The sequence below is a fragment of the Hemiscyllium ocellatum genome, chromosome 8, assembly GCF_020745735.1.
Source record: "Hemiscyllium ocellatum isolate sHemOce1 chromosome 8, sHemOce1.pat.X.cur, whole genome shotgun sequence".
Classification (NCBI taxonomy): domain Eukaryota; kingdom Metazoa; phylum Chordata; class Chondrichthyes; order Orectolobiformes; family Hemiscylliidae; genus Hemiscyllium; species Hemiscyllium ocellatum.
Window position 1 is genome coordinate 120,077,190 of NC_083408.1, and position 11,401 is coordinate 120,088,590.

Below are 11,401 nucleotides of genomic sequence, written 5' to 3' on the forward strand. Positions count from 1 at the left end.
CCGGAAGACAGCTAATGATCCATATCCATGAACACCAACTAGCCACGAAACGACATGACCAGCTATCCTTAGTAGCCACACACGCAGATGACAAGCAACATGAGTTCGACTGGGACAACACTACTATTATAGGACAAACTAAACGCAAAACAGCCAGGGAATTCCTGGAGGCATGGCACTCATCTCCAGATTTTATCAACTAACACATCAACCTGGACCTAATATACCGGCCACTGCAGCGGACAGCTGGAACTGACAACTGGAAGCGGCAGATACAAATCACAATAAATGCCGGAGGAAAGATCACAGAAGTGTTTCACAGGAGGCTCCCAAGCACTGAGGATGTCACCTAGACAGGGGACGAAAGGTCTGCAACACAAATTCCCAGCTCGGCGAACAGAACCACAACAACGAGCACCCGAGCTACAAATCTTCTCACAAACTTTGAGATTTGCTGACTAATCCCAGAGTTGTTGCTTTACTCTCAAATGTTCAAAGGCAATCAATTACATCATCTCTTGTTCACACATAACCAGATCATTTCTTTTTTGGTAAAGGTAGTTTATTAATCACATTGTCCTAAAAGTAGTGTGTTTATTTGCCCTTCTTAGCAGTGATCTTCTTCAGGTAGAATTCCAACTTCTTTCCTTCAAGGATGTAGTCATCAGCTCTGCCGCACTGGCCAGGTTGTGAAGTTATACAGTGGAGCAGTTTTCTGTGTTGGAACTGTTACATAGAACATAGAAAAATACAGCGCAGTACAGGCCCTTCGGTCCTCGATGTTGCGCCGACCAAAGTCTACCTAACCTACACTAGCCCAATATCCTCCATATGCTTATCCAATGCCCGCTTAAATGACCATAAAGAGGGAGAGTTCACCACTGCTACTGGCAGGGCATTCCATGAACTCACAACCCGCTGAGTAAAGAATCTACCCCTAACATCTGTCCTATACCTACCTCCCCTTAATTTAAAGGTGTGTCCCCTAGTAACAGCTGACTCCAATAGCGGAAAAAGGTTCTCACTGTCAACCCTATCTAAACCCCTAATCATCTTGTACACCTCTATCCAATCACCCCTAAACCTTCTTTTCTCCAATGAGAACAGCCCCAAGTGCCTCAGCCTTTCCTCATACGATCTTCCTACCATGCCAGGCAACATCCTGGTAAACCTCCTCTGCACTCGTTCCAATGCCTCCACATCCTTCCTATAGTATGGCGACCAAAACTGCACACAGTACTCCAGATGAGGCCGCACCAGAGTCTTATACAACTGCAACATGACCTCAGGACTCTGGAACTCAATTCCTCTACCAATAAAGCCCAGTACGCCATATGCCTTCTTCACAGCATTATTTACCTGGGTGGCAACTTTCAGAGATCTGTGTACATGGACACCAAGATCCCTCTGCTCATCCACACTAGCAAGTAGCCTACCATTAGCCCAGTAATCTATCTTCTTGTTACTCCAAGTTGCCAAGTAGTGGGCTGATTTTTGTATTCTTTCTGTGAACAGCATATTTCGTTTGAATTTTCTTGTGCAGAATTTTTTGGAATACTGAGTTCAATTCTGGTCTCCCTCCTATAGGAAAGCTGTTGTGAAACTTCAAAGGGTTCAGAAAAGATTTGCAAGAATGTTGCCAGGGTTGGATGGTTTGAGCTACAGGGAGAGGCTAAATAGGCTGGGGCTGTTTTCCCTGGAGCGTCGGAGGCCGAGGGGTGACCTTATAGAGGTTTATAAAATCATAAGGGGGGAGGTGTGGCATTGTTGGTCAAGGACAGTATTACAGTTGCAAAAAGGATGTTTGGGGACTCATCAACTGAGGTAGTATGGGCTGAGGTTAGAAACAGGAAAGTAGAGGTCACCCTGTTGGGAGTTTTCTATAGGCCTCTGTATAGTTCCAGAGATATAGAGGAAAGGATAGCAAAGGATTCTCGATAGGAGTGAGAGAGACAGGGTAGTTATCATGGGGGACTTCAACTTTCCAAATATTGACTGGGAATACTATGGTGCGAGTACTATAGATGGGTCAGTTTTTGTTCAGTGTGTGCAGGAGGGCTTCCTGACACATAATGTAGACAGGCCTACAAGGGGCGAAGCCACATTAGATTTGGTACTGGGTAATGAGCCCGGCCAGGTGTTAGACTTGGAAATAGGTGAGCACTTTGGTGATAGTGATCACAGTTCTGTTATGTTTACTTTAGTGATAGAAAGGGATAGGTGTACACCACTGGGCAAGAGGGGGAAAGGCAATTACGATGCAATTTGGTAAGATTTAGGAAGCATAGGATGGGGAAGGAAACTGCAGGGGATGGGCACATTAGAAATGTAGAGCTTTTTCAAGGAAAAGCTCCTATGTGTCCTCGATAAGTATGTACCTGTCAGGCAGGGAGGAAGCTGTAGAGCGCGGGAGCCATGGTTTATGAAGGAAGTGGAATCTCTGGTCAAGAGGAAGAAGAAGGTTTATGTTATGATGAGATGTGAAGGCTCAGTTAGGGCTCTTGAGGGTTACAAGGTAGCCAGGAAAGACCTAAAGAGAGAGCTCAGAAGAGCCAGGGGGAGACAGAAGTTGTTGGCGGTTAGGATCAGGGTTAACCCTAAGGCTTTCTATAGGTATTTAAGGAATAAAAGAATGACGAGAGTAAGATTAGGGCCAATCAAGGATAGTAGTGGGAATTTGTGTGTGGAGTCAGCGGAGATAGGGGAAGCATTAAATGAATATTTACTCGAGAAAATGACAATGTTGTCGAGGAGAATGCTGAGATACAGGCTACTGGACTAGGTGGGATTGAGGAAGAGGTATTAGAAATCCTGCAAAGTGTGAAAATACATAAGTCCCCTGGGCCGGATGGGATTTATCCTAGAATCCTCTGGGAAGCCAGGGAGGAGATTGCAGAGCCTTTGGCATTGATCTTTAAATCATCATTGTCTACAGGAATAGTGCCAGAAGACTGGAGGATAGCAAATGTAGTTCCCCTGTTCAAGAAGGGGGGTAGAGATAATCCTGGTAATTATAGACCAGTGAGCCTTACTTCAGTTGTTGGTAAAGTTTTGGCAAAGGTTATAAGAGATAGGATTTATAATTATCCAGAAAGGAATAATTTGATTAGTGATAGTCAGCACGGTTTTGTGAAGGGTAGGGCGTGCCTCACAAACCTTATTGAGTTCTTTGAGAAGGTGACCAAACAGGTAGATGAGAGGAAACCAGTTGATGTGGTGTATATGGATTTCAGCAAGGTGTTCGATAAGGTTCCCCACAGTAGGCTATTGTACAAAATGCGGAGGAATGGGATTGTGGGAGATATAGCAGTTTGGATCAGTAATTGGCTTGCTGGAAGAAGACAGAGGGTGGTGGTTGATGGGAAATGTTCATCCTGGAGTCCAGTTACCAGAGTGTACAGCAAGGGTCGGTGTTGGGTCCACTGCTGTTTGTCATTTTAATAAACAACCTGGAGGAGGGTGTAGAAGGGTGGGTTAGTAAATTTGCAGACGACACTAAAGTCGGTGAAATTGTGGATAGTGACGAAGGATGTTATAGGTTACAGAGAGACATAGATAAGCTGCAGAGCTGGGCTGAGAGGTGGCAAATGGAGTTTAATGCAGAGAAGTGTGAGGTGATTCACTTTGGTCGGAGTAACCGGAATGCAAATGCTGGGCTAATGGTAGGATTCTTGGTAGTGTAGATGAGCAGAGAGATCTCGGTGTCCAGGTAACAGATCTTTGCCACCTAGGTTGACAGGGTTGTTAAGAAGGCATGCAGTGTTTTAGCTTTTATTAATAGAGGGATTGAGTTCCAGAACCATGAGGTTATGCTGCAGCTGTACAAAACTCTGGTGCGGCTGTGTTGTGTACAGTTCTGGTCACCGCATTATAAGAAGGATGTGGAAGCTTTGGAAAGGGTGCAGAGGAGATTTACCAGGATGTTGCCTGGTATGGAAGGAATGTCTTAGGAGGAAAGGCTGAGGGATTTGAGGTTGTTTCGTTGGAGGTTGAGAGGTGACTTAATAGAGACATACAAGATAATCAGAGGGTTAGATAGGGTGGACAGGGAGAGCCTTTTTCCAAGTATGGTGACGGCGAGCACGAGGGGGCATAGCTTTAACTTGAGGGGTGATAGATATAGGACAGATGTCAGAAATAGTTTCCTTACTCGAAGGGTATGGAATGCTTTGCCAGCAACGGTAGTAGATTCGCGAACTTTACGTTTAAGTCGCCATTGGACAAGTATATGGGCGTTTATGGAATAATGTAGTTAGCTGGGCCTCAGATTGGAATGACAGGTCAGCGAAATATCGAGGGCCGAAGGGCCTGTACTGCGCTGTAATGTTCTATGTTGTAAGAGACATGAATAGGGTGAATAGCCAAGGTATTTTTCCGAGGGTAGAGGAGTCCAGAACAAGAGGGCATAGGTTTAGGGTGAGAGGAGAAAGATTTAAAAGGGATCAAAAAGGCAACATTTTCACGTAGAGGGTGGTGCATGTGTGGAACCAGCTGCCAGAGGAACTAGTGGAGGCTGATACAATTACAGCATTTAAAAGGCATCTGGCTGGGTATATGAATAAGAAGGGTTTAGAGGGATATGGGCCATGTGCTGGCAAATGGGACTAGATTAATTTAGGATATCTGGTCTGCATGACTGAGTTGGTCCGGAGGGTGGGTTCCCATGCTGTGCAACTCAGTGTCTATGACCTAAAGACTTAGGGGTCAGCTTGACCCCTTCCAGCTGAGGGGGAAGTGCAAGTTGAGACTCACTCCTGAAAGGAGTACTGTCGATGAGAACTATACGGTTTTTACCTCTTGTTCTTGTCCCAACCAATTTGTTGTTCGAGGCATTATACACCAGATCAATGATCTTTGTTTTCTGTGTACAACGTTCAGAACCCCAGGAAAGTTTTGAGCATTCAACATGTGTCTGGTATTTTTTATTACTGCCATGGGCCCTGACTGTGTGAATCTGGCAGGGGCCAATCTTGGTATTTCCAGAAAGGTGACCAAGTTCACACTAAGTTCATACTTCCCTTTCCTATGATATGGCACCCTTTTGCCTCCAGTCTTGTAACGCATATGCCAATTGCTCTGGGAAATGCCCATTTCCAGGATCTGAGGGGAAATTATCAACAGGTTTGGAGATTGTAGGCTTGTTCTCTTTGAAACAAAGTAGATCAAGGGAAGGTTTGGTAGGGGTAACCAAGACACATTATATAGATATAAAGCTGTGATGGTACAAAGATGAGGGGGGACACAGAATTAAGGTTTTGGGCAAGCAATTCAGGAAGGATATGAGGAAGTTCTTGTTTTAAAATTTTGTGAAAGAAAATGATCTGAACCTTGCCTGTGTGTGTGGTGGAAGCAGAGATGATGAATGTTTTCAGTAGAAAATTGGGTGAACCTTCCAGGATTAGCGAACTTTGAGAAGATTTGTAGCTCGGGTTGAGATTCTGGATGTAGGTTTCCTCACTGAACTGGAAGGTTCACTGAAGATGTTACCTCGTATGGTGACGTAACGTCTGAAAATGAACCTTCCAGCTCAGCGAGCAAACCTACATCTAGAACGTTACAGGATATTTTTGTTTTCCAAAATTGGGTATTTGTATTTACTATGTTTCTATTTGAGGCAGACAAGCTTGCAGTAGAAAATGGGACTGTTTGGATTGCTCAACAGAGCACTAGCATGAACTTGATGGGCAGAACTGCCTCTTCCTTTCCTGTTAGTATTCAGTAATGAGCTTAAGTCAATTCTGTTTAATTTCCAACACATCAGCCATATATCCACCTAGCCAGGACATCCCTCGAAACTATATGCAATTTAGCATGGCCAATCCACCTCAACGGCACTGAGTGAGGAAACCAGAATACCCAGAGGAAATCCTTGCAGACACGGGGAGAACATGCAAACTCCACACAGGCTGGAATCGAACCCAGGGCCCTGGTGCAGTGATGCAGCAATGCTAACCACCAAGCCACTGGAATGTCATTCCTCTTTTCCTGCATACTGATCTCCTGATTCTCCTTGTATAGGTTGCATTTGAAACATTGGGATTTTAATATATTTGAAAGTGTGAGCCCCTGTCCGCTTGTTATTTTTTCAGAATTTGTTTTGGACATTGTCTTCATGTGCCTTTCCTCATCTCAAAAAACGTTCCTTTTTTATTATTGCATGTGTTTGTCCCACTCAAGCACCATCCCTTTATAAACGCTTCAAGTGTAACCAGAAAACAATCCCAACATAGCAGTGAATTTGAGGAAGGGTGAATCATTTTAAATTTTTTAAAGATGTGCTGAACTTTTGCAGAAAGACTTGCATTTATGTGGCATCCAAAACAATGTCAGGATATTCCAAAGCACTTTACTCCCTTTTTAAAAAAATTCACTGAGGATATGGGAACTTCTGGCTAAGTGAGCATTTATTGCCCATCCCTAATTGTCCAGAGAGCAGTTTAAGAGTCAACCACATTGCTGTGGTGTGAAAAATGTGACCGTTCTTCAAGGGCTCAATAGTGTAGATGCAGGAAGGATATTTGTCTTGTTTCGTGGAGCCTTGAACCAGGTGACGCAGTCTCAGAATAAAAGACAAGCCATTTAAGACTGAGATAAAGAGGAATTTCTTCCCTCAGAGGGTGGTGATGTATTGGGATTTTCTATCCCAGAAGACTGTGGAAGCTCAGCCATTCACAGGTTCAGCACAGAGATTGGTAGGTTTGAAGCTATGAATGATGTCAAAGGTTGCTATTGCAGTAGATAGTCTGCCATGATCTAGCATAGCAGATTGGCTGAATGATCACTACGCTTCTATGTGTACAACAAGTTCCCATAAACATGAATTAAATTATTAAGCAGTGAATCTTAACTATTGGCCGATAAATTCAACTGGCAAATCTTATTTCACTGGAAAAGTAATTTCTTTAATGGTTTATGCTGCATTACAATATTAAGATATAGTTAATGATAAATTCCAGTGTTTTTGTGCTTGACATTAACTCTGCGATCTAGCCCAGTACCTTCTAACTAGTTTCACTTTGTTTTTCAGCGGACCTCAGGAGGGATCTGCCACTACCTGTCCCGTGCCTGTTGTGCAGCACTCCCTCTCCAACTGCTCCTGCTCCTCTTGCTGCTCCTCACATTTTTACTGCCACTGATTGAGGAGCAGGACAGCTGCAGTGTGGTGAACAACTTTGCTCGCTCTTTCTACCTGACACTGAGATATCAGGGACCCCCTCCAACATAACCCCTGAGCTTACTTTGCATACAGTTTTCTTTTAAGCTGTGATGCAGGACAGCACAGTTCATTTCCTTGTCCTATTATCTGTAATGACGACAGTATTTTTACACTCTTAGTTTGCTTTTGACAGACTCTGGCAAAAGTTGCTTGATTATTTTACAAGTATTGGTCTGGAAGCTGATTGTTTTTGGCTCTGTAATGCTATCAGAATCCTGCTTAAGGGGAAGACTCCATAAAGAGTGTTTTGTCAGTATTTCCCTGCAAAATATTAAGCTATTTCAAAAAGAACTTATTTTAGCTACAATATAAAAATAATCTATTTCAAAGGAGCTTTTAACAATTTCTAATTCAATTCTGTCTGAAGTCCAAGGTTCCAGCCCTCAACTTGCATGGCTGGACTGATCACTCTTAATTCCGCCAACCAAGAACTAGATTTACAAGGGGTGTAACTTTCGTGAATGGCCAAGATGTGATTGCTTTATATTTTTCACCATAAATTTATCATATGGCTGACAGAAATTACCAGGAATTCATCGGTCTAATATGTGCTTGAAGTAGTTTATAAATCTGTAATTCAGTCATTTTAAAATATCGTTGATGTTATACAACAGGAGTTCCATCAGAAATCTCAGTCAAATTACCCCATTGACGTTTGATCATGAAAATTACCTGGGACTGTGGTTGAGTCATGACATAGAGGGGTGTGGTGGCATTCAAAACATTTTGCCTGTGGCATATTTGAAAGAATTCCACAGGTTGTTCTATTGTTGCTCTTTCCTTTAAATTAGTATTGTGCCTTCTCAAATATTTATCCAATTCACTCCTTACTGTTACATCTCCTTCCACTATTTTTTCAGGCAGTGCATTCTAAATCATCGTAACTCAAAATATAAAACGAACCTCTATCCATAGCCACACCCTACCATTCTTCTGACAGCTGTCTTAAATCTGTGTCCTTCAATTATTAATACTTCAACCCCGGAGATGTTTCTTCATTAACATGATCAGAACCACTTTATGATTTTGAGCACCTCCATTAAATCTTCCCTTTTGCCTTCTGTGCACTAAGGAGAACAATGCTAACTTCTTCAATCTCTCCTCATGATCAAAGTTCCTCAGTGCTGGGTGCTGTTCCAAGAAATGTCTTTGTCCCCTCCAAGGTTTTCATATTCGTTTTGAGGCCCAGAATTGGACTCCTGCTCGGGCCTAAGCAGTAATTTGTAAAGGTTGAATGGAGCTTGTGTGCTTTTGACTTTATTTTTCTAAGGATTGTATCTTTTCCTGAGTTCCTCCAGCAATTTCTTATTTTAGATCTCCAGCATCTGCAGCTCTTGTTTGATTTTAGTGTTTGACTTGACCAATTGCTCCTGTGCTCGTTGAACTGAATGGACTCCCAGTCTACTCGTTCCTTGTTTTCAATATTCTTATCCTGGTTTTCAGATTGCGAAGGTGTTACTCCTCCTGAGCTCAAGTCTCCTGCAATCCTACCCTGCATTAGACTCGTGGTAACCTTCCACTTTCAGTTTCCTGCATACACCTAAGTTTAATCACTTCCCCATGCGGCCATTCAGTTATTTTTAAATGTATTCATTTTGTGGGATTTAGGTGTTGCCGGCTGTGCCCAGCACTTATTGCCTGTCCCTCATATCCCTTGAGAAGGTGGGGGTGAGCTGCCTTCTTTAATCTCACAATCCACCTGCTGTGGGTTGACCCACAATGCCATTAGGGAGGGAACTGTCTGGGTGCAGAGCTGTGCCATTCCCTCCCTAAATGCCCTTGCCTTTGTACGTCTCCCATTTTCTTTTCAGACAGGCCGTAGAATTCAGTTAAACCTTGAATTTTTGCCTCCCCAGTAAAACTGTATTTGCAGCAGTTTGTGTTTTACTCCATTAAATGAAAATACAAGTTCTTATCATGCTGATGATTTGTGTATATGTATCCAGTCTCTAGAACTGTACCATTCCATTTGTGTTCCATCTCCTCCTTTTCTTTTCATAGTGCTTCACTGAACGCTTCCTTACATTTAAACTGTATCTGCCATGTGACTGCCCACTTTACCAATCTCTCCCCTTTTGGAATCTGTTACTGTCTTGATGTTGCATCATACATTTCCCAGTTTTGTCATTTGCATTGAAATTCTCTCCTACATACCCAGTTCCATGTTATTAATATACAGCAAAAAGGCCATTCATATCTATGGTAACGCTGCCCTTTTAGCACAGGAGTTTAACAGCCTGATTCCGGGACCAACGCAGCACAAATGCAGATTTTATTTTGAGCCTTCATCTGAAATTCCTTGCTGGCTTCAAGCCTTGAAGACTCACCGTACTTTGCAAGTTTCTGATGTGTGTGGTTTGAAGCTTCTCATCTCGAAAAGAAAAAGAAATGGCAAATTTGATTCTGCATTTTTATTTTCAAGTAATAACAAATGATATTTAATTATCTAGGTATTAGTAATGTCAAGTGTTCTTATAAAGCTAAAATCAAGCAATCTTAAAGAAACCTCTTACACCATTCTGTAATATAAACTGTGTGTATAAACATGTATTTATCTGGTAGTTAGATTAGGTTAGATTACTTACAGTGTGGAAACAGGCCCTTCGGCCCAACAAGTCCACACCGACCCGCCGAAGCGCAACCCACCCATACCCCTCCATTTACCCCTTACCTAATACTACGGGCAATTTAGCATGGCCAATTCACCTGACCCGCACATCTTTGGACTGTGGGAGGAAACCGGAGCACCCGGAGGAAACCCACGCAGACACGGGGAGAACGTGCAAACTCCACACAGTCAGTCGCCTGAGTCGGGAATTGAACCCGGGTCTCAGGCGCTGTGAGGCAGCAGTGCTAACCACTGTGCCACCGTGCCATCTCTTGCTTAAAACCTCTGTTTGGTGTTTGAATTAACATTTTAAGCCTGAAAATCCATGTAACAATAGTTAGAATGGAAATCCACATCAATATTTACAGTGAGAAGGGAAGGTAGTGGTGGCACAGTGGTTAGCACTGCTGCCTCTCAGCGCCAGAGACCCTGGTTCAATTCCCGCTCCAGGCAACTGTCTGTGTAGCGTTTAGATGAATTGGCCATGCTAGTGTTGGGGGAATGGGTCTGGGTGGGTTGCAGGTCGGTGTGGACTTGTTGGGCTGAAGGGCCTGTTTCCACACTGCAAGTAATCTAATCTAATTACCTATCACATTACCAGACTAATAATTCAGAGGCCCAGGCTGATGTGGAAATGTGGGCATTGATTCAAATCTCACTATGACGGAAGGTAAAATGAATTCTGTTGTCCTCCCCTGGCCTGGCCAATATATAATTCCAGACCCACAACAATGTGAGATTGACTTTTAATTACCCTCTGAAATTCCTGAGAAAGCTACGCATAGAACATTACAGTGCAGTACAGGCCCTTCGGCCCTCGATGTTGTGCCGCCCTGTCTTACCAATCTGAAGCCCATCCCACCTACACTATTCCATGTACGTCCATTTGCCTGTCCAATGACGACTTAAATGCACTTAAACTTGGCGAATCTACTACCGTTGCAGGCAAAGCAGTCCATACCCTTACTACTGAGTAAAGAAACTCCCTCTGACATCTGTTTTATACCTATCTCCCCTCACTTTAAAGTTGTGTCCCCTTGTGTTTGCCGTCACCATACTTGGAAAAAGGTTCTCCCTGTCCACCCTATCTAACCCTCTGATTATCTTGTATGTCTCTATTAAGTCACCTCTCAACCTTCTTCTCTCTAACGAGAACAGCCTCAAGGCCCTCAGCCTTTCCTCCTCAGACAATCCTTCCATACCAGGCAACATCCTAGTAAATCTTCTCTGCACCCTTTCCAGAGCTTCCACATCCTTCTTATAATATGGTGGCCAGAACGTACACAATACTCCAAGTGTGGCCATACCAGAACTTTGTACAGCTGCAGCATAACCTCCTGGTTCTGGAAATCAGTCCCTCAATTTATACAGGCCAAAACACTGTATGCCTTCTTAACAACCCTGTCAATCTGGGTGGCAACTTTCAGGGATCTGTGTACATGGACACTGAGATCTCTCTGCTCATCTGCACTCCCAAGAATCTTACCATTAGCCCAGTACTTTGCACTCCGATTACTCTGTCCAAAGTGTATCACCTCACACTTGTCCACATTAAACTCCATTGGCCACCTCTCAGC

The 11,401-nt window shown here is 43.4% G+C and overlaps 1 protein-coding gene and 1 pseudogene across 4 annotated transcripts in view; one reads left to right on the forward strand and one right to left on the reverse strand.

The window, feature by feature from the left end:
• The window catches only part of syne3 (spectrin repeat containing, nuclear envelope family member 3), an 80,225-nt gene extending 70,229 nt beyond the window's left edge, over nucleotides 1–9,996 (forward strand). For all 4 annotated transcript variants that reach the window (XM_060829540.1, XM_060829541.1, XM_060829543.1 and 1 more), the window contains one exon: nucleotides 7,028–9,996. In XM_060829540.1, the coding sequence (XP_060685523.1) occupies nucleotides 7,028–7,225 (198 nt within the window). In that variant the 3' untranslated portion in view covers nucleotides 7,226–9,996. The remainder of the gene's footprint in view (nucleotides 1–7,027) is intronic.
• Nucleotides 595–5,091, reverse strand: LOC132818028 (small ribosomal subunit protein eS8-like; annotated as a pseudogene).
• Nucleotides 9,997–11,401: the final 1,405 nt, after the last annotated feature.